Below are 24,135 nucleotides of genomic sequence, written 5' to 3'. Positions count from 1 at the left end.
CTATTCGGATACAGGGCATAATTATTATTTCGGGAAAACTTAGAAACTTAACTTAGAAAGGCCCTCTGCTCATTAGCTTAGTAATAATCTGTGAACCTGTGATGGCTTCACAAGCATCATAAGCAGAAGAGCAACCAACAGGGAATTAAATGAATTCAAGTGACAGGCTTCACGGGGCCAACAGGCATGTAATGCCAGCTGATATGACTTGACTCCTTTGACAGCTTTCTACTTCCAAAACAAATTCTAGAGTACTGCTTAGGACTTTGCCTGTAATTTTACTGACTAAGTACTCTTTCCTTAAGGCATGATCAAGTGAGACCAATAGCTTAAAAATAGTTTGTACAGAGAAGTGTCTCAGGCAAGTGTCCAACCCCTTAGCCCCCTGCTTAGATAATAGGCTGCCTTTGTCTTCTGGTAAGTGCTATTCTTTTCTTACATAATGATGAATTTGTCTTACAGCAATCACAGTTCTAAGTCGCATTTCTCGTTATTTTCTGTGGTTAATAGTTCGCCTGTCTAAGGTAAATTAATTTACTTGTATGAAGAATTGAAGAGCAGGGACAGCATATTTTTCACATGAAAGGTACAAGATGAATGTTTCTGTTCTTGAACTCTGTCAGATTCATGAATTCTTTAGAGGCCGTTGCTCGTGCTGGAACACAGCAGTGACTGAAGTAAGTAATCTGTATGATGACTTCTACATTATACACATTTACTGTGGAGATCAGGCGTTTACTCAAATTTTTTGCTCATTTAAATGGTTATGCTTCACCTTTGCCTCTTTTTTAGAGCTCAGTTCACCTGAATTGTGTTAGCCTACAGAAGGCAAGCCATTAGTACTGTTCTCATCCTGACTTTAAGAATGGAAACTGTTCCAAAGTAGTGATGACAGATGGATTCAAGAACAAATTGTTTATTTAAAAAAAAAAGTGGGTGATCTGTGAGGATTGAAAACGAACCTGAGAAGTCATGCAAGTAGTTAAGTGGCAGTTTGAAGCTTTCTAGCCTCTTCCAAGTTTACACTTCCTTGGTGCACATGCATGATTTACAGAGAACTTCTATAGAAGATGCTCTTCCATGTACTATCAGCCTAAGAAAATTCTCACTTTAAAATATTTTTGCTTCTTTTAGGTTTTGATAGCTGTTGGCCGGGATGCTTGTACTGGTAAAATTGGTCTTGAGAAAGTTGGTGTGAAGGTTAATGAAAAGTAAGCAGGTCTTTATTATATTTTAACTTTTTTAGTTAATACTGACCTATATAAAGAATGTGCATGCTAAATTATGATCAAGTTATGATTGAGGAAAGTTTGACATTGATTGATATGACCTGTGTAATATGATCTGTGTGTTGAGAGAATTGGGGAAACTGCTATAGTCTTTGGTTTCTATTAGCAGACGCTGATCACCTAGCTGTTGTACTGTCCACACCTTAGTGTAAAATTGCCTAGTTTGGGTGTCCCATTTCTGTGGACAATAGTATTCACTTACTTTATTTTGACCACTGTCTGGAATGACCTTATTGTTGTATACTACGGATGCAGATTAATAATCACTATATCAGAAAGGACCTACAGTGACAAAATTGTCAGCTCATCTGCTCCAGAGCAAACACGAGTACCTTACCTTTCACATTTATTTCCTTTATTAGCTTTGGACCTCTGTATGGTCTGTCACATTCTTGGTGTTGCATTTGTGGCGTTTAAAAAAACAAATAGCCTGCACTCTACTGGAGCATACATATTTTAATGTGTAAAAACACAAGAAACTGACCTGTTTCGACCCAATGGCCTTTTTCAATGTGAAACACAATCAGTAAAAGCAGCACATTATATATCAAAGTACAACCGCATAATTAAACATTTATTATAAATGTTCACTGAGACCAGGTGAAAACAATCCTCCCAGCTTCACAATCCAAGATTTTTCTTTTTTATTTAACAATTTGTGCCAACCAGTTTTCATGGATCTGTGTCCCAAAATCCTATCAATAATAAATTTAAAGGTAGCTGTCATATGAATGATGGTATGATTATTTCTAATGTTGCTGATTATTTCTAATGTTGCTAAGATGTTCTGAAGTACAGGATTTTAAGGGGCTGGAGGTTTGGCCAACATAAACGGTTGTGCATGAACAAGTTACAAGATAAATAGCCCAATCACTATTACAATTATCAAACACTTTTATGGAAAAAACCTTAGAAGTATTTTTTCCTTCGTCTGACAAATTTACAGAAAGAACAATGGCCACAGGGGTGGCACCCCACCACTTGTGTACCATCTATTGTAGTTTGTACAGAGTGTTCTGAGGGCACAGAATGTTTATAATGACTGGAATAGCTAATCAAGGTCTTACCCCTGGGAAAAGAAAATGAACATCTCTTGCCCAAGTCGTCATGTTGAACATCTCTTGCCCAAGTCGTCATGTAATCTATCATCTATCAAAAGAATGTCCCAATGTTGTTGCACCAAGTCTAAAAATCTAAGTGTTCCTGCCGTAGGTGGTAATGAATCTGATTTTATTATCTGATTGAAAACCATGATTTTTATATTTAAAAAGTTAACTTCTTGGAATTATTTGTACTTCAAATAAGCCACAAAAAGACGCTGCTCCCAGTGTCAATAAAAGCTGTCCTCCATATTGCTCCTTTTAAACATATGTTTACTTTCACAGTTCCATACACAAAAAAATTGAAGTCCAGTAACTCACACCCTATTTTATTGACTTAAAAAATAATAAAACACTGATTTAGTGCTTTCATCTCCATAATAGAGGCTTCATCAGAATCAGAATTAAAAGGAGCAATACGGAGGACAGCCTTTATTGACACTGGGAGCAGCGTCTTTTTGTGACTTATTTGTGGTGTGAACGTTTGTGCCCGATTACGTTTTTTAAGCAATTGTCTTTCCCTACTGATCTGCCTTACCTTCGCCAAAGAATATCCACGTTCCCCAAAGCGGTTTATTAAATCTCAAAATGTGTATAATCTTCAGTATTTGAGCAGACTATGTATTCGCATAAACTGTGACTTGGGATTATTGGCCATAATATGTTTTGGATGACATGTGGAGGCATGTAATAACTTATTTGAATGATGGGGTTTTCAATGCAATGTACTAGACAAAGTACATTCAGATTGTTTGGATACAGTAACATCCAAAAAAGAGATGGAAGAAACATCATAGTTGATTGTAAATCTAATACCCCATTTATTTTCAATTCAAATACTGGACGAATTCCTGTACATATACAACGTCTACTTCCACACCATCCAGCAGTCATCCAAAAACCTCCGCCAAATATCAATTTCTCCAAGAAAGATGTTATGATTTACATCATATATAATAATCTGCTCAAGATAACCCATAAAGAGGTCAGCATGTATGGGTGCAAATCATGCACCCATAGCTGTACCCCTGAACTGCAAAAAGCATTTAGTATTAAAGAAAAATACATTTTTAGATAACACATGCTCAGCCAAACATAAAAGAAATTTGTTGAAGCCAGGACTATACAAGGACATTCTATTCAGCCAGTATTCTAGGGCACACAAACCCACCCAGTGAAGAATGCTGGTGTAAAGGGACGTAACATCCAATGTACACACCAACCAACTGGGTTTTAATTGGGCATCAGAAATGTTCAAAAATTCAGTAGTGTCCTGTATTCTGGCTCTAACTCCGGATAACAATGGCTTTAAATACATAGTAACGTAGGCAGACAAAGGTTCAGTGAGAGAACCTTTACCAGACACTATAGGTCTTCCTGGGGGGGTTTTGATGCCCTTATGAATTTTGGAAAGTAGATAGAAATACCGAGATGATGGATCCTTAATACCTTCACTAACTGCAGACTCCAAAAAAGCATCAATTTATTTTTTAAATTCCAGTGTGAGGTCATAGGGCATAAAAGTATCAAATCTAACATCTTGTAACTGATTTATATGCTTCTGCAACATATGATGATTTATCCATTACAACTGTTGCTCCACCTTTGTCAGCTCGAACAATAACAGTATTATTTTTTTTCTGTTGTGTCAAGGCATTCACTTCCTCTATGGACACATTTAAAGGGGAAACATGATAATTCAAACCAAAATGTAACTCCTTAAGTACACATTTTTTAAATACCTCCACATTTTTATTCATATGTGGAACAAATGTTGATTTATTAAACTAGAAGCCACTATTCTCATTAGCACATTCAATACCCTGAAAGTATAATTTAAGGTTGAACAGTCTGCAAAATGCTTACAAATCTTTGACAAAGACATCCTCAGAAACAAAAAACCCTGGAATGAAATTTAGACCTTTATTTAGTAATGTATAATCAGATTCAGACAGGACAACTGAGAAAATATTAATAACATTGTTAGGGGAGGGAGGTTACCTGGGTTTTAGGAAGTTCAACATTGCTAGCAAAGAATCATCTATGCTTATTTTTGGACTTTCCTACCCCCCTCCTTCTTTTGTTAAAGGTAAAGGGGCTGAATCATGATTGTGACAGGTTGTCTTGTACTACTGTACAAGACTTCTTAGTAGCTGGTGGCATCTGCTGTCTATCAACTTCTGTATCGGTATAAGAGGAAGAATCCTCACCAGAAGTGTCACTAATAGACTTTTTCAAAATAGACTTTTCTTTTTCGCCCCACAGGCAAAGACTGTTTCTGAGCAAATCTGACCTTTTTAACATGCTGACCACTTTTCATATGTTCAAAGGGCTTACCCAATTGGTAGTCCCTCAATCTCTGTTAAACTTACTGATTTTTCTTTCTTTTAAACTTTTTTCAAAATGGAGCAACTCTCCCTAAGTTTGTCAAAACCTTGTTTGTATACGGCAGAACCTTCAAAAGATTTTGCCCTTTCACAAATTTGAGTAACCTCAAGTATATATGTATGTATTCTACATTCATTAAACTCATGCAAAGTTTTAACAAACTGTAAAGATGTCTTCTGTTGAATATCAGCCCAGGAAGATAATAGTAAATCGTCCGGTTGGCCAACTAGAGGTTTAATACAAACTTTCAAGCCCCTAGAAGTAATTTATTTTTCTAAGTAAGCTTTAAAAAGCTTCAAAGGCCACACAGATGATCTAAGTTTTTCATGTGTTTTGTAAGCTGATCAAAGAAAAAGGTGCATGTTAAATCCGGACTGCGTTCAGCCTGAACTCCTACATTAATTGTTACCCATCCCAAAAAAAAAAATGTCTTTATCTGCTGATAAACCCTTTAGAATAGCCATTAAATCCATAATGAAAAAATGCTGGCAATAAAGCAATTTGGTTCACACAGCCATGCAGTACTATAAATTGCGCATAAATATGTGTAGCTAAGAAGCAAAAACTGGCTCATTCACAGTAGAAAGCAAACACTATCATCCATAAATAGGATGAAAAGTTGGTATTAAAGCCCCAAATAGTTAAAACTTGGAGCCTTACTGTAAATATAATACAAAGGAGCCGTACTATAAATATAATACAAAAACCCAAACGGTTTCACATAGCTTTGAAGCATACAATAAATGCAGTCAAAATTAACTTAAGTCCTTCAATAAAAAAATGAACAACTGTACATCAAAGCCAAACAGTTTTAACAGTCCAACAAAGCTGCTGTTTGTCCACAAGAAATGATTTGAAAATGCAAATCAGGGCCCCAAGAGATTTCAAAAACACTAATTTAATGGGCAAGGATAACACAGTAAATGTGTGTAGTATCTTGAAATAAAAAGGATTTGCTGAGCTTCAAAGTAACATTAACCAGAACGGTATTCACCTCTTCCATTAAGTCTTCATCAGGAATCCAAAAACCAAAGAACCAACAGTATTCACCTCTTATGGCCTTCACGATAGCTGAAATACACCAAACATTCCTTCAAAAAAATGACCATTCTAGTTCACATTTGCATACGAACATTAGTGCATATATTAATAACAAGCACCATAGTTAAAGAACATGAACTGATAGTCCTTGCCCAAAAATAATTCTCCCTAATCCAGAGAGAAATAATTAAGAAAAACTCCTTGGAGCCCCTTGCGCATGACAAACTAGCAGCAACTGTGACCCCAAAACAGTCGGCCAGGCCTTTCTCTTCATATGTTGTTGTGAAAACCAAAAAACTTCCTTGTATAACTCAACTTAATGAATGTATAAAAATATGTCCACTTTCCATATATTAGAAAATAATTGTCAGCAAACATTCAGATAGTTTATGAATTTCCAAAGCAAAATGCTTTAGTTATATGGAAAACACCAAAATGTTTGAACTTAACACGTCTTCACAGTTATTAAAAAATAACATGGGATTTATAGCAGAACACTGGTAGCCCGAGCAGTCTCGATCCCTAATGATGTAACCAAGTATAAATATCATATGTCGATCCAATCTACTAAACACTTGCCTTCATGGAGACGAAACCTTCCAAACCCCAAAGAGTATTATCGCAAATAGTGAAAATGTCCTGCTCCCAGCAGCATAAGAGACAGCAAACCTCTCCTTCCTAAAATGAACCTTCATAAAAAACGAAGCCTTCCAGACCCCAGACCCCAAACAGCGTTATTGCAAATAGAGAAAATGTTCTGCTCTCACAACAGCATAAGAGACAGCTAACCTTTCCTTCCCAAACGAACCTGGTAGACAAATAGCCAAAAGGAAACGTTGCCCCACTATTCCATTCAGGAGACAAAAGTTACTTGGTTTACCAAATATGTAGATAAAGCCAAAGCTGGCTACAGAAGTTGTTGCTCCAGCAAATGCCACCAGCAGACTGCAACGAATGAAACTCCCACAATCAAAACCTCTGCAAGGACAGCAGGTGCTCAGGCTCAAAAGCCAAAATGCAAAAGAACAAATAGCCAGCACTTGGAGCATACATATTTTAATGTGTAAAAAAAACATGTTTAAATGCCTTGTCAGAAAGCTGCATTGAAATGGGCTTCTGCAGATGTGGTTGTACCAATTCTATTGATACCATGATTGGGGTGCAGCTGTGGATATAGTAATAAGAAAGTATGCATAGAATTCATTCTTCTGCAGAAGATGCCAAGGAGTATTTGCCTGGACACCTCTGGACAAGAACGTGTTTTTTGATTTCCCCTTCACATGATTTTTTTGAGGGAGAGATGGTTACTTCACCAACCAATCCCCATGTTTAGTAGAAAGTGCCTTACTAAGCAGTGACAAGCAGTACAAGGACCTTTGAAAAGTAGCTCCATCTGCTTTGATGGTTCAGCAGCCTGACAAGACACCAGCTTATTTGTGATTGAGTAATAAAAGAGCAAAAGGCCAGGCATATGAACAAAACTTTTATTGGTCTCACTAGAGTATTTAATTTTGTGGACTACTCCCTACTGTTATCTCACATGCTTGATATGGGATTCATCACACAGTCTCTCTTGATTTAATGATTTCTGATTTAGAATTGGTAGAGCCACTTCTGCAGAAGCCCACTTCAATGCAGCTTTCTGACAAGGCTTCATCCTAGCACCTTTGCTGTTCCCTGTTTAACGAGCTACCATCTGCTTTCCATATACACATCAGCTTACAGTAGTAAATGTGATTAATTACAGGTCCTACACCAATCACTGACATTTGAAATCTGCTCATCACCAACAAGCTCCTCCAAAATAAACTCTGTAATTTTCAGAATCCACCAGAAACACTAAACTTAACATACCAAACAGGATGCCTATAGAATCCAATATCACTTTCAAGTATATTGTCATTTGTTTAGACCAAACAGTGAATTTACACACCCACATGGGAAGGGGGTGAAAAAAACAGAACAGAAGTTAGCCACCTTCTGTTTTGGGCCAGGAAAAATTTCCACTTCCTCTACACCCCAGCTAGGGCAGCCATAGGCAAAGAATTTTATTTAACCAATTGGAGTATGGATCACCACTTTGCAGCATCTGCATTCAAAACAAAACTCCCTGACTTGTAGATGCACTTAACAAGATATGCAGTATCTGATGTCTTCTCCATCTGGCTTCAGCCTACAGGTTATTGGATCCAGCTCAACAAGACTTCAACTCTTCAACAAGACTTCAACTCTGCAAGCTGTGCCTCCCCTACTAACAGTCCCCCGCTCCCTAGAGAAGACCTCGGGTTAAGTTTGCTGCCATTCCATTTAGCAACTCTATCATGGCTCTGTTTTAATTTTTGATGTATCCTTTCTTGCTGTTGCTATTCTGTTTATCCCCTACCCCTTAGACTAGTATTAGGGTAATCTGGTGTAGTGTGAGGTTAGGGTCATTATTTCTGTGGTGTAAAGGTAGCTACTACTATCTATTCCTGAATTAGATTGTACTTTTGCATATTTTCTGAGTAGGTTTTATGGTGATAGTGTGTTTTTTCTTTTTTTTTCTTCTAGATAGTGTGACTAGTGGTTAGTATAGGTTTAGTGCTTTTTCTCCTGTTGTAGGTGGTTAGTATAAGTTTAGTGTTATGTCTCCTACTGTATGCCTGTGTTTTCAGTAATGTTTGCTGTTGTGGATCCAAAGGGTTTTAAAAAAATGCATTTCTTGTGGGCACAAACTCTTCCATTGCAAGCTGTACATGTCTCTCTATTGTTTAGGGGCTGCCCACCTGGAATTGCTATATCTGAGAGTTTTGGTTCCAGGAGGAGGGCAAAGATTGTTTTGAAGCATTTCTACCCAGATGGGGCTTCACCACCTGCTCCAAAGGACAGTTCGGTTAAGAGTCATCCATGCTCTGCCGAGGACTCATAAGTCTTCAAAAGGGGATTGTAAGAGGTCTGCCTCCATTTCTGCGCCTGGTCTCCCTCTTCTGGCCTGCTGGACCTAAAGATTCCAAGACCTTCAGGTTCCCCAGTTGCCTTGGCACTTGCATTGGCTCTGACACCACTGAGCCAATTACCTTCTTTGCTGACTTGGAGTAAGCCCCCCCGGCTCTGTGTTCCCACTCTCCTCTTGGCAAAAGGGGCTCCTTTAAGTTGAGTAGCTTCCCCCACCTGCACTCCACTGGAGGTTTCACTGCAGTCTTCTCTTTCCTGCCTGGGTCAGTCTATCTCGGGCACAGCAACAACCAGTAGGTCTTTCGCCACTTAAACCTCCGCCTCTATCAGCTTCATACACTCAGTCATCGAGGTTGGTGGGTAGTCTCAAAGCTTCAGATCTGGAGCAGTTGATGAGGATCGTTTTGCAAGCACAGACGCAATTGGGTCTTAGTCCTTCAGGTCCAGGATCCCTCCCCAGAAACTCAGCTCTGTCACCATGGTTTTTCTCCCTCAGGCTCTATGGGATCGGAGATCTTAGGGCCTGGCTGTTTCCACCCTCCTAGTCTGCTCCAACAACATGACTGTGTTCAGCTCAGACTCCCACCTTGGTTTCTTTGACTCTGTGTCAAAGCAGTGTGGACCTCAGAGCCATCGTGTCAAGGCAGGTATTTCTGGGTCGGGTTTGAGTATCCTGGTTTCAGCAGTGTCCCTCTTGCTCAGGGTATCTGTTAACTATATTTTTGGTCTCATTATCAAGGTGTGGTGTAGCTCCCTAGGTTTTGGCACATCTTAGGTTTCTTTAGATCCTGGAACTGTCTGTTCTGGGTGATTGGCTTCTGCCTCTGCCTTTGACATTCTGGAAAGGAGATTCTAAGGAGGTGGGTCGATCTGCTACAACTGGTGTCCCCTCCCCACTTCTCTTCTGTGCCTGCAACCAGTCTTCGCCTGCTTTGAGACAGCCCATGCTGGTTGACCTTCATTCCTCCCTTCCTTGCTAGGGCACCTATCCCCTTCCCCAATGGATTCTTCAGAGCAGGAAGTGTGCAGCAAGAGGTGGTGCAAGAAGCAGCACCTGAACTCCAAGTAGTCCCTAATGAAGGATACTGACCTTGAGGAAGGAGATGGGTCTCCTAAGTCACTAATTGAGCTTTGCTAGCGCACAGGCTGGACAACTGAAGCCCCTTTTCCAGAGGAGTCAGTATTTTTGGAGGCTTTTGACCCGGGCCTGTCTCCACCCTGGGTGGTTCCCCTTGCAGATGCGCTCTTAGATCTGGTGTCTCCAATAATGTGGAGCTGATCCCCATTAAGCCGACAAAATTCTTACCCCACCCAAGGATTGGCCTCAAGGATCCAGCCGTGGATGCAGTCTTGGTGGCACCACCCCCCCAACAAAGAAGGACATCTCGGAGGAGAGTTCCTTGTTCCATCACCAGAATAGTGCCTTGGGCTTTGAATTGGCTTAGGAAGCAATCCTATGCCTGTGACATTCACTTTAAGTGCATTAAGACGAGACGCAACAGTGTTTAGAGGACTCTGGAGGCTCAGTTGTCCTCTCTGCAGTTGGTTGCCAGCATCCCCATGAGACAGCAGCCAATGGACCATCCCGAGCAGCTAGCACCAGAATTGCTATGCATCTCCACGATTGGATGCAATTGTGCGTTTTTGCAGACTGTTTCAAGGTATTCTTTATTAACACCCCATTCAATGACTCCTCTTTATTTGGACCGAAGATTAAAGACACTCTCTTAATAGGGGTGAGCAAGTCGAGAAGATGCTGTTTGCTGCCAGAGTACATTTTGCTACCCCTCCGAGAACCTTCTCATGGAATCAGAAGAGGGGGCAAATGTCTTTTTAGGAAATCACAGCAGTCTTCCCAGGATGCTCTTTCTGAATGTTCTCCCTGTGGTGGTGGGGAGATCATGATGGACCCCACTGCCTGAGCAGGAGCAGTCCATAGAACCAGGGATTTTGTGAAACTTTTTCTCTGGAGGGCCCTTCCAGTGATCCTGAGGTGTCCTTCAGCTGTCCTCATTTGGAGGCAGTCTGAGGTCACTTGGCTCTTCACTCGGAAGCTTTGGAGGTCATCACCCTGAATGCATGGGTGTTAAGTCCTATCCACAGGCTATACCATTCAATTTTTAGAAATAATTTCAGTCGTGATCATCTGCCAAATGTTCCACCACATCAGAGATGGCAAGTAGCAGTAGATTCAGAAGCTGCTGGCAAATTGAGTCATCCCAAGAGGTCCAACCAGACTTTGTTTAGGATCCGTGGTCTGCTTACAGTTCTTTAGGATCCGTGGTCTGCTTACATTTCTTTAGGGTGCCAAAAAAGGACAAGGACCTCATGCCGATTTTGGATTTGAGCAAATTGAATCCCTTCATAAAACAGACCATATTCCAGATGGCCACAATGTAGTCCATTCAGTCTCTGAAGGATGATTGGATGTGCTCAATCGAATTAAAGGAAGGATGATTGGATGTGCTTGATGAAATTAAAGGCCGTCTACTGTCATATTAAGAAAGACTACCCAGAAGATGCACTTCCTGCTGTGGGCCAATCATTACCAATTCAGAGAGCTGCCATTCAGTTTCACCACTGCCCCAGGTGTTCACCAAGTGCATGGCAGTGGTGGCATTATGGCTGTGGCTGCAGGGATTTCAGGTATTTCCATTCCTAGATGATTTGCTTCTCACTGCCCCCATGATAGTGTCTTGAATCACAGCCAGAGATACCTTACTCCAGTTGTGCAACCATTTGGGGATAACTGGCAGTTACTAAAAGTCAAGTCTAGACCCTGTTCAAACACTGGAATTCATAGGCTGTCATTTGGATACTGTTTCCCAAACTGCCAAGCTTCCATGTTCAAGAGCAATTGGACTTCGATCCCAGGCAGTATCTTTGCTCGCTCGTGTAAAACCACCAGCGCATGCCCTTTTGAAACTTTTGAGCTACATGGCAGCTTTGACAGGGTTGGGCCCTTAGCGAAGTACCACAGGAGGGTTCTGCAATGGACTGTCACAGTGCAGTGGTCCTGTGTGACTCATCCAGTGGACTTTTCCATAAGGCTGACATAAGGTTTGTCGTGATCAGATTCAGTGGTGGTTGGTTAGTCACCTTTGGTGACAAACAGAAGACTGTTTGCCCCCCCCCCCCCCAATCCATCGGCCACCAGCGACATGGACTCTTCACTCCTCGTGGTGGGGGGGGGGCATTTCATAGGGAGAACTGTTCAAAGGTCCTGATCTACTGCAGAGGCCAATATTCACATTAGTGTTCTGGAGAGGAGGGCTGTCATCCTCGCATTGCAGGCCTTCCTGGATGTCCTTCCCAGCAATGTGATTTCATTCCAGGTAGACAAAATGTCCATTGTCTGGTAGCTGAACAAACGAGAATGTTCTTATCCTCTGTCAAGAGGCTATGAGGGTTTGCCAGTGGGAGATCTCATTTCAGCAGTTTCTGAATGCAATGCACATCCCAGGGAGGTCCAAACATTAGCAGACAGTTGAAGCAGAAATATTCTTACTCATGAATGCTTTCTAAATTAGAGGGTAGCAGCTTTGATTTTTTTTTTTTTTGCACTGGGGCACTCTTTTGCAAACTCCGTTCCCTCCCATCACCAAGTGCAACAGGTATTGTGCCTTAGTTCCTCATCAGGGACAGTCGCCCAGAGATGCTCTTCTGTATGCTTGGCCACCAGGTCTTCTATATGCCTATCGTCCAGTCCCTCTGTTACCTCAGAAGGCAGCCGTTGCAGAGTGACAGTAATTCTTATAGCTCTCTTCTGGTCTCATCAGGTGTGGCTCCCCTTTCTGTGCCCTTGTAGCAATCTTGGGTGCTGGATCTCACTCTGGATCTTATTTCTCATCCATTTACTCTGGATCCACCCAACCTTCAGTCCGCAATTGCATGGTTTCTCCCATTCCCTTGACTGCCAGATGTAACAAACTATCAGTGTTGTACATATTTTGTCCTCTTCTCAGAAGTTGCCTACCAGGAAAATGTACTCAATGAAATGGAAGCAGTTTGTGGTTTGGGTGGACTTTTGAGAGATTGATCCTTTATCCACTCCCTTAGTAGTTTTGGATTTTCTCACTGACTTTGTTTAAAACGGGCTCTGGTTATTCAACAATTAAGGTGCAATACCAGCCATGTCTAATTATGTTGGCAGGCATAACGTTCCCTTGGCTGCCCTGAAATTTCCAAAACCGTACTCAAAGGTGCATTTCTTTTGCTCCCTCCAGTTCAGGACCCTGTCCTTTGTGGGATTTTCCTTTCATGCTGCAGGTCCTTGCATGCCCTCCTACGTCGGGTCTAAAGTTGTTATTTTGGAAGACTTTGTTCCTGGTGGTGGTTATCTTAGTCTGAGTGTCTGAGCTAGAAGCTCTGTCTGCTATCCCTCCATACTTGGTGCTCCACCAAGATAAGGTTTCTCTTCACACAAACCCTTTTCTTCCCAAGTTGGCCACTGAGTGCAATTTGAATTAGTCTATTCATCGGTCTGTATTTTCTCCTATTCTTTTCAGGCAAGACATACTTGTTGCATTGTTTGGGTGTGCATAGACAATTGAGATTTTACTTGGACAGGGCAAAGTCTTAAAATTCAATCAGTTGTTTCCTTTTCAAAGTCCAGACTGGGTAGGCCATTTTCTAAAGTGACGTTATCCAAATGGTTGTCGGACTTTATGTACTTGGCATATACATTGAGAGATAAACCTTTGCGTGGTAGACCTAAAGGTCACCACACTCGAGCCATAGCCATTTCTACAGCTTTTTTCTGTAGAGCTTCTTTAGAAGATGTGTGTAGCAGCAATTTGAGTGGGCTGTCACACCTTTGTACTCACTACAAGCTGGACATTCAGTTTAGGTCCAGGGTGTCTTTGGCTCCGCCATGTTGCAGAACATCTTCCATAGATCCTTCCAGGGGTGTTATGTGGATTGGGGACTCTGTCTCATAGATTGAAACCAGACTGAGAAGACATCCGATATGAAGGTTGCGTACTTACCATAACTGTAGATCTGTGACTCTCTGTCCAGTTCAACCCCCGCACCCCCCACCAGTTTGACGAGTCTCTTGTCTTCAGATAACTGAGTGGGAGCGGTTTTATTGCTCCTTTTTCTTGAAGTCCTTTGTCCTTCTTTATGTAGGAATTTTGCCTTGGTGTTAGATTAAGAAGGGGCAAACTCTGAGATATCCTCTAGGGATTTGAGGGGTTGTGGGTAGGGGAGGTGGAGTCTGGCTAGTTGAAGTGTTGTAAATTTGGTTGGATTCAGTAACGTGTAGGCTGAATCAGATGGAGACTGACCTGTTTCTGTCATTGTGGTATGTACATAACTTTTCATTTCCGCCTCTCCCAAAGATTTTTTTTTTTTTTTTTTAAAGCTGACTGGCTACCCATCAGACCAAGAACTGATGTGTTGTTTGGGCCCCTAGTCTTTAAATCATTCCATCAAGACAGTCACCCCACTATCCATTAAATTATTACCCATCAGGGCCTCTTACAGCTTCAGAAGCCATCCCACTACAGGGCTAGATCTGCAAACTCCCCAAATAATATTGCACTGCACCAGCCACAGCTTCTCTTGCCTAGCTTCCCCCAGTCTTTGGTGCACACTTCCCCTAACATCAAGGAATATTGCATTGTATAAAATCTTAGTTGAGTACATTACCAGTTCATCTTGTTACCTAGTGACTAGCTTCAGTAAATGCTTATTGCATGACTGAGAGCACAAATAGCTACACCTACTTAGGTGATTGCCTCACTCTGTAGTCTCTGTATATGAAAGTCAGAATGCACTGAAATTCACCCTTCCATGTTTTAAAGAACAAGGTCTGTATCTGAAACTACCAAAGTTCCATGTTTTAAAGAACAAGGTCTGTATCTGAAACTACCAAAGTTCCGTCTGACACATTAAGAAACAGCACTCAGCTTTGTTCAGAACTAATCCAAAACCATTATTATTTGCTCAGGCCCAAACGTCATAGCTAATGTTGTTCAGAACTAATCCAAAACCGTTATTTACTCAGGCCCAAATGTCATAGCTAATGTTGTTACAGATGCATTTAGCACAAACTTTCCCAGGAAATGGTCATTGAGGTTCCAGAAATTCCTCTCTGAATCCTGAATGCCACCTAAGATCTTACAGGAACATGTCCTAACTGTGCCCCTAAGACAGAAATACTGCTTCAGTGGGACATGACAACATATCTGGATGTCTTGGTTCTAAACATGCCCTCATGAAACCCCTCCTAATTTTTTTTTAACAAGATTAATAACAGAGTACGTCTCTAACACTTATAGGACTGTTGTCATGATGTCCATGCCTAATGTGGGCCCCACCACAGACTCCAGAAACTACATCTTATCAGTCTAACTAATTTGCAGTCTTTACGGCCGTGGCGTGCATTATTTTTTGACTTAATAAACTGTAGTATTAAAAAAATAAACTTTGACAAAGCCAATTGCTGAGGGTCAAAGGGAGCTCGTATTTATTCAGCTTAAACTCCAGCAAGAGGTTTTACAGAGACTTTAGATGTTTACATTCAGTACACACAGCCTGTCTGGATCTGGCAAAGGGATTTTACATTATTCCTCCATTTTGGTATTGTAAATAAACTGAGAGCTAAATGATGGACCTTGTGGTAGGCTGGATAGTAAACTTGCTTAAAAAAAGAACCAACATAGTTAAGGTAGCAGGTGCCATCCCAGAAAGCAAGAAAGGATTGGTGCTTGGACCCTTCTTATTTAGCATATACTGCCCTTTCCCCAACTGCCATACAGTAAATCCAGATCTTAGTTTGCTGCTGATTGCAAGTTGCCATGTGTCCGATGACTTCTTGACATGATGTCACTACAGAGGGAACTGATTCTCACTAACCAACGGTTACGAAAAAGGACTAAAATTAAATGGAAAAAATTGCAGTATTGCGTTTTGACAAAATCTTGTGTCCAGCATACACCATAGCTGGCATTCCACTCCAAAAAGACATGGTAGTCAGGGTTATTGGCTTCTGGTTGACAACTACCTCTTATTTGAGCATTGCGGGGCATCAGTAGTCAGGAAATATAAAGTACAATTGATATTGAAAAGCATCTCATCCAGGTAAAAATAAGTTATCCCACAGTACTGTGCCCTTATTAGACTACCACCACTGATGTGCACCTGTCCAGTCACACTGTACAGCTGTAAAGGCCCCAGGATTTCTTAACCAAAGTTTTGCTGCTGTAAAAACAAAAACCATGAGCAACTATTACATGCTGTTGATGCTCACTGTCGTATAGAATCTTTCATGGAGATCTGTCCTTTGCATTCCAATCTGTCGAGGGCCAAATCATCCTCAATTTATCTTGTGTGAACATCTACCAATGTGTAAAAGCATTTTGGAGGGGACAGGTTTATTACTTAACATTATCCATCTCTGGTATAAACTAGCTTTATATTAAACAAGTGATACCTCACATTGTCCAAGACCAACCTTGACGATTGGATGGGCATACCAAAATTCATCCCAGGTGTAACTTGTTTTGCGCATATAAAAGCAGGAGTAATGTGTATAGCATGTTGTGTAAATGCATACTGCTCTACTGTCATTAAGTAGTTATGTGAGGTTTACTGATCCTGCATGTGTTGTGTGTTGTGTGTGTCATGAGGCAGGAGCAACCTTTGGGGGGTTGGGGTTGCTCCTAATGGTTAAGGTGTTTGGCCACAAAAACACAAGTGTTTGAGTCTCTGAGGGATAATTGGCTAGGCTTAAAATGGCTCGCAAAAAGCTGTTAGCTTAGTACTAACCTATGAACCTATGAACCTATGATGGACATTTGCAATCTGCAAACAGTGTCATTACTTCTCTTTGTAATTCCAGTGATCCTGTGAAATTTGTTAAAGGCATACTATTTCAGTCATAATTTTGTCATATGAACTAAGAGCAGACAGTTGATGGTCACTTGCTGAAGTATGATAAGTTTAATATGGCAGCCAGTGTTGTCAGTGCAGGGCACTGTACTAATGTTTACTAAGAAGATTAAGGCTGTTCACTGTAGTACAGGGTTTGATTTTCTCAGTCTTCATTTGCCTACAGTGTGACCTTGAGTAAGCCACTTAACCAGACATTGCTGTTGGGTTACCCCTGAAAAGGGACCATATCCAGTAGTTTAGCTGGTTCACAAGTGGGTGGTGGTGGTGTTGCTGTTGTGATGGTGGGTATTGTTATGAGTGTCTGTTTTACTTGAGCATTTGGCTAAAGAGGGTATTTTCAAGTTGTTGCATTTTATTTATCAAACTTAGGAATGGGAAGATACCTGTTAATGATGAGGAACAGACGAATGTTCCTCATGTTTATGCAATAGGAGATATCTTGGATGGAAAACTAGAGCTTACTCCAATTGCCATTCAGGCAGGCAAACTGCTAGCACGTCGACTTTTTGGGGGCTCTTCCATAAAGGTAAGGAAATCCTATTGTTATAAATTGTGTTCCATATACTGTTCCTGTTTTCTTTAGATGTTTGTCTTCCTTATTATGCAGATGTAATATTGTAAAAATATATGTAATGTGTGCGTTTGTAGTGTGTGTGACTATAAAGGGCAATTGTAACTAGTTTTGCAAAGAGAAGGGAGCGCACTACAGTGAGCTGAAAAGTCAGAGGCTGAAGTAGATAAAATAATGGGAAAATAAGGGAAGTCTGGTGAGTAATAAATCAAATAAATTGTCAGCAAGCAACTCTTTTAGTGGTTACACAGTACTACTGAGCCCTTCTTTCCTGAATGACTTTTAGGGAAACCCCTTTGTGTAGGAAGTAATTTAGCTCTCAAGAGGACTGCTGCAGCATTAGAACAGGCTCTGTACTTACTTTTAATGTGTGCCCCCCGCAAAAGAGAAAAATAAAATGTGTGTTGGTACAGATATCATGCTGCTTGCATTAGTTTGACCTGAATGTTGTCTCATTCCTGACTGGTCTTCCAGTAGGGTGAGGGTACCAGTAGCCAGCCCTCCAAAAGGGGACTCTTAAGTTCCTTTGCTTCTGCTATCATTTTACCTTTTCTTTCAGGTCTATCAGAAGTGTTTGATATTGATTGTGATTGAAAGATGATGGCCTTCATTAAGGTCCAGATTAAGACATGGGTGTCATCCTATATCCCTCTGATGTTCTTAGTGTTTCACTGTTGCAGTCATTTCATTTGGGTTAGGGGTAGCCCTCAGTCGGCCCAAATACCAGAAGCTTAGTATTTCTGTGTCGGTTGCTGTCACTCCAGGACTGATGTTAGGTCGTCAGTGGTATAAAATCAGGCAGCCAACGCCATTACATCAGTCTTTCTTGCCGAGGAGCCAGAAGCAGAAGCAGTTCGCACGAGTGCTGGTTGGCTGCTACCTGAGTTTTCATTTCCGAAATTGAAGTTGGTCTTCTAAAGCTAAGTACCCCGTTGGGGATCCTTTTTTCTTGTTCTAACGGATGTCAGAAAAAGTTAGCAATTGTCTTGAAAATACCACACCGAGACTACCATTCTTACTGCACCTGTTTAGGCCCAGACCACGACATCACCCACTGTCGCTTTTGTGCTTTGTTCAACGGCAGAACTATACATAGTCAGGCCCTTATTGTAGCTAAATATTTTCGCTCTCAGTCCTTGAATTCCGATATGGCTTTGGTAAGCCATCCGACTACCGATCACTTGAAAAAAATGTAAGGATAAAGACGGACAGACCGCACAGGTCCAAAACTGCCCGTGACGCTTCCATTAAGCTAGTCATCAGTTCTCTGGTTGTCAGTGAGGCGCTTTTGCAGCCCCTGATGCCTGCTTCTGTGGATTCGCAGGCCACTACTGAGACCCTTTCGGAGTCCAGTATGCCGCGAGACTCTTCTTCGACTAAGGATCTTGTGGATGTCTCTACCTCGGATGGGTCTAGAGCCGCTGAGCAGGCACCGGCTTCTGAGGAAGTACTTCGCACTACCGATACTTGACTCAGACTGACAACATCTTTCGTGTCTTCAGTTCTTTCTAAAACTACTGAGTTTCTTAGGCCCAGGGTACGAACTACACCCAAAAAAAGGTGACCCAACCTGCTTCCTTGCCTCAGTCTCAAATGCTTAAAATGGCGGAATACCTTGTTATGCTTATTAGGGGAAGCCAGGCTACCCCTTCCAAAAGAGAGACCTGTCCCCAGTAGTTTCATCTGAACAGGAGTCCAGTGATTCTGATGCATCTGAATATGAAGATATGCAACCCCTCTCTGATTGAGGATTCTGATGCAGAGGAATCCATTCCTTCTGCCTCTCCTGACGAGGATTTTTCATTTGGGGAAATCCTACATAGTTTAAGGGAACATTTCCAGTGGGAATGTCAGGACTACCCTCTGTCAAAAAGAGATTAAGGGAATTCTTAGATATACCACAGCACAGACCTTTGGCCATTCTTCCTGTACTGGATGATGATTTTATAGAATCCAGTCTGACTCTTGACACCATTCCTCCTGCTCCCAGGAAACCTGACCAGTATTAGAGTTCCTTGACTCTCACAAATTTCTTTTCAAAAATTCCACTGCTGATCCCGAGGTCATTTCTGAAGGACCTAAAGGAATCAAAGCAACTTCAGCTAAGAATCCTACCCCCTCAGATGGGGACTCCCGAGCATTAGACAGATGTGGTAAAAAAGTATACACCTCTGCTACTCTTGCTAGTAGAGCATTAAATTGTCAGTTCTACATGCTGAAATATCAGCAACATACCATGGAACTTCTCAAACAAAAAATATCTTCTTTTCCTGCTTGTGCAATAAATAAAGAATTACAAGAGTAATGCATTCTGCAAGTCAAGTAAATAAGCACACCTTACAATGTGGTTTTGACGCTCTATAAGCATTTTGGAGGGCAGCAGTCACTGATTCTGTCCTTAGAAGGCATGCTTGGCTAAAGGAACAGACCTTGCCAGACCATGTTGAATCCAAATTATTGGACGCACCCTTGAACAAAGGCAACTTATTTGGCACCAAGGCAGAAGAGGTCTTTAAAAAGATGGAAGAAAAAGCTAAATCTATGCAGACAGACTTCTTACAGGTCCAGCCACCGAGGTTCAGTAGGCATTGCCCCTCCAAGCACTGGTCCTTTCTTGCCCCCTCCAGGCCAGCTCTTCCCAGACCCAGGGGAAGCAGACCCCCCCCCCCCCAGACAGCCCCAGGAAATGCAGAGATCTAAGCAATGGAGTTCCTCCTCTTCAAAAACAGGGAGTGCTAAGCCACCCCCTTATGGTAAGAACTCACAATAACTTTACACTTCCACCCCCTAACTCTGCCCACCTGCTTGTGCCGTAGGAGGAAAACTGTCCTTCCACGCAAGCAACTGGGCCACCATTATCAATGACCGATGGGTCCTCAACATAGTGTCCCAGGGATACAAATTTTATTTCCACACTCCGCCAACCCCAAAGGGGTTCCCAGATCTTTCTCCAAACCAGTGGGCAGAGGCCAAAAAGCAAGTCCTTTCTCTGCTCTCCATGAGGGCAATACAGCATGTTCTTGCAGAACAGGCAGGCCAAGGTTTCTACTCCAGACTCTTCCCTGGTACCCAGAAAAGAGGGCACATGGTGCCCCATCCTCTATCTATCCATTCTAAACGCCTTTCTGGTGATACAGGTTTTTGCCAAATGCACATCAATAGCAACAGCCTATGTCAATGTAAAAGGGATCTGCATTTTCTTATACCTAGACTGTTGACTTTGTTGCCACAAGTGTGTCCCTTATTTCAGCAAGAGACTATTTACTTTGGGTCTGTTCTTGGGCATTTTTGTAATGCTTACAGAATCCCAGCTGGAGCCCTCTTAAACCCCAGAGTTTACAGGATGCCATTTGAATACAAGATTCTGGATTGCAAAACTTCCAGGAAACAGACTCTCAAAAGTCTGTAGTTATAAATGACCTACCCTTTTGTATCTTGGATATTCAAGTCGTAGGCATGATGGTTGACTCTTACTCTAGTCCCACATGCACAGATTTTGCATGAGTGTTACAGTGGACCTGAAGCTTACGGTGGTTCAGTTTTTACATCCCATCAACAAACCTTGTCCATATTTGCTTATTCTGCAAGCGTCATGTAGATTGCTGGATTCATTCGGCCTCTGGGACAGAAGGAAGAGACCCTTCATTCCAGTTCTTCCAGAGCCATTATCACTACAGGAATTTTCTCTGTAGAATAGGGGGCATTTCAAGGGGGAGAACAGTGTAAGGAATGTTGTCTAAACAAAAGGCTCATCTTCTCATCACTATTGAAGCCGAGTGTTTCTCAGCATTACAGGCTCTACAAGACTTCCATCCCCAGGGTGTGACTTCTACCAGAAGGCCATGAGTATGACAGGGGCGATATCTTTACACGGCTCTTTCCAATGGCTACATTGCCCAAATCCCTCCACAAGGACTGATGCCCAGCGACACTAATCCATCAGCGGCCTCATACTTTTTAAAACCTTGTACTATCTCTCATGACATTTCTACCCCAGAGAAGTTTTCTGTAAAGCCTCTATTATCCTCAGTCCCCTTTTGTCCCAGGCATATTTGGTTCCCCTTGATTTGGCCACATCTCAAGAAGCAGCATGTCTGGTTGATCCTATCCAGATGTCATCTCATCCATCTGGTAAGCCTTATGCAGACGTATCTGAAACTAGCCCTATATATTTTCTAATGTTTATGATGGCCAGGGATGCTTTCTTTTCCTGTAGTTATTCAGATCCTTCCTGCATTTCAGAAAGCCACAAGTCAAAAGATGTACAGGGGTAAGTGGAAAAGATTTGGAAAATTCAGCAAGGTCCTAGTTTCCCATTTAGACCAACTTCCTTCAGTCTTTAGTTCCAAGCTACCTTATTTGATTCTAGGTCTAGTTTCTTCACAAATAAAGTCCAGTTGGAAGCCATTTCTAACATTCAGTAAAAGTTACAGTTCCACCTCCTTAGCCTCCCAAAATGTTTATAAAGCCACTTCTCAAGATCTCCCATTAAGGATTCCTCTCTACCACGTTACTTGAATTTTGCCCTGGAGGCCCCCTTCCAACCTCTGTTTTTTTAAACATAAAATGCCTTTCCTGAAAGAAGTTTGTTTTCTGATCACTCACATCAGCCAAGTGGATGTGTGAATTACCTGCTGCCTCCTGTAACCCCCTTATTTATTTATTTTTTTACATAGACAGTTTCCCACAGAAGTAACTCCTTTTTTATGCCTGAAGTTATTTCTGAATCGGAGCACTCCCCAGTGTTTTCTCCAGAGCTGTGCTACTCCTTGAATGTTTATACACAAATTGTTTTTACCTACATCATACTAAAGATTTAGGAAGGGTAACCAACCCTCTTCTTTCAGTCTAGATTCCAAGGTACCAAGTTATTCTCTCCAGATGGCTGTCAGATTGTATTATGCACGTTTATTCCATTAACAAAACTTTACTGTCAAACCTAATGTGCATTTTGCAAGGTCCATAGCAACTTCCATAACTTTTTTCAAAAATTCCTCCATTGATATTTCTGCTACTGCAGTGTGGTCAGCAATACATAACATTTGTCAAACATTACAAACTGGATGCGATATCAAGGTCTAGAGATCCTCCTTTGGTTCCTCCATCCCCAATTATATGTTGTAATGATGCCACCCTAGGAGTATTTAGTACCTGGGGATTCTGTTACATTATTTGATGTTGATGGATGAGATTATCTAAGATAGAGAAAAGATGTTCTTTGTGTTTCACTCTTGCAGTCCTGACTTGTGGGTTTTCCTGGTTTTGAAGCACTTGGCCAGTCCGACTACCCGGGTAAAAATCTCCCTCTTCCTAAGGCTTGTGGATGCCCTTCCCTGACAGTAATATGCTTGGGTGTAAAGGGAGTCAGCCAGCACCATGACATCAGTCTACTTGCCATCATAGCCCAGAACAGTGTTTCATTGCGTTGGTCGGTCTGCAGCAGAGAAATTCTTCTAAAGCCCCCGTTGGGGAACTCTTTCTTGCTTTAACTTATGAGGTTAACAATTGTCATTGCTTTTGTAAGCAAATCCCATACCGAGGCTTTCATATGTTGTGTCATCTATCTAGGCCAAGGTCGCAACGTCCCTTTTTGCTGTTTTTTGTGCCTGTTTCAATTCTAGGACCATCAGGCATAGGACTGAAATCTTGGCTAGATGTCTTAGTCTGCCATCTTTGCATCATTCGATGGTGTCCACTGGTCATCCTGAGGTTAAGCTCCCAAAAGGTAAGAAGGACAGGGAAAAAAGACCCAAGCTTAGGGTCTCTAACAATTATTTACGGTCTGCCAGTCCTCCAAGGCTCGTTATCGCTGAGGAAGGTGAGGCGGTGGCACAGGCCTCTGTCGAGGCCCTTAGAGTCCAACATGCTGTCTGGTCCTTCAGTTTCTAGAGACTGGCATCAAGATTGCGACTGTACCTAGGGCCAAAGCCAAAGCTACTCCTAAGAAGGGTTCTACCTCGGGCCCTAGACCTAGGCCTACCAGCTGTCACTCAGCAGTTATCAGCAAGACCTGGTCATGTTAGCGGAGGACCTTATCTCCTTAGTCAGAGCTAGGCAACCCCTCCCTTTGGAGTCTTCCTAAGGGAAGAAGAAGAGCCTGTGTTTTTCTAACCTGCTTAGTAATTCCACAGAAGGAAAGTGTGTGACAGAAGGTTGCAGCATTAGTAGACACACTCTTCTGTTCTGTCCATGTGCAACTAACAGTGGGCAAAACTGCCTTTCAGTTTGTAGCCTGCTACAGACCACCCTCCCAAACACAGGAACCTCACTGCTTTCCTGAGAACACTGGAGAATATGAAGGTCTCTCCAAACACTATTATATTGGGTGACTTCAACTAGCCAAACATCGATTGGGAAAACTACTCAAGCCCAAACACCCTAGCCCAACGGTTCCTAGAATTTATAAACTCCAATGCTATGGAACAACAGGTCACTCCCACAAGAGGGGAAAACATACTGGATCTGGTCATCACCAACATGGGGTCTTTGTTCCACACCAGAGGTATACCCCTCATTGGTAAGATCAGACCATAAACAAATCTCACTGGACATCCATATTCCATCCCCACCCCCAGCCAAGGAAACCACGGTGAAGAACTTCTCAAAAGCAAACTTCACACTTCTCAAAACTGAGGTGGAATCCTTCAAAGCCCCCAGGCCAGTGGACAGTACAGCCCAAAATGCAGAATCCTATACAAAAGCATTCTATGGACACCTACAGGAATGCATGGAGCATGCTATCCCAAATAATACCAAGACTCACTCTTCCAAAGGCAGGAGACCTGTCTGGTGGACCCCGGTCATAAATAAGCTATACAACAGAAGGAGAAAGCTACTACATGACAGAGCAAAATCCCAAAAAGGGAAGGCGTCACTGATCAGTACTAGCAAGAAACTACGATCCCTCATAAAA

The 24,135-nt window shown here is 41.9% G+C and overlaps 1 protein-coding gene across 1 annotated transcript in view; it reads left to right on the top strand.

Annotated features, from left to right (window-relative positions):
* Positions 1-24,135, top strand: part of TXNRD3 (thioredoxin reductase 3) — a 708,837-nt gene that overhangs the window by 364,779 nt on the left and 319,923 nt on the right. Inside the window, exons 12-13 of the mRNA XM_044078410.1 lie at positions 1,135-1,211; positions 17,021-17,177. Coding sequence (XP_043934345.1) covers positions 1,135-1,211; positions 17,021-17,177 — 234 coding nt within the window. The remainder of the gene's footprint in view (positions 1-1,134; positions 1,212-17,020; positions 17,178-24,135) is intronic.

The sequence above is a fragment of the Protopterus annectens genome, chromosome 7.part0 (assembly GCF_019279795.1).
Source record: "Protopterus annectens isolate FY-2018-M chromosome 7.part0, PAN1.0, whole genome shotgun sequence".
NCBI lineage: Eukaryota > Metazoa > Chordata > Ceratodontiformes > Protopteridae > Protopterus > Protopterus annectens.
Note: the sequence above shows the minus strand (reverse complement) of the source record. Positions and strands in the feature narration are given on the sequence as shown.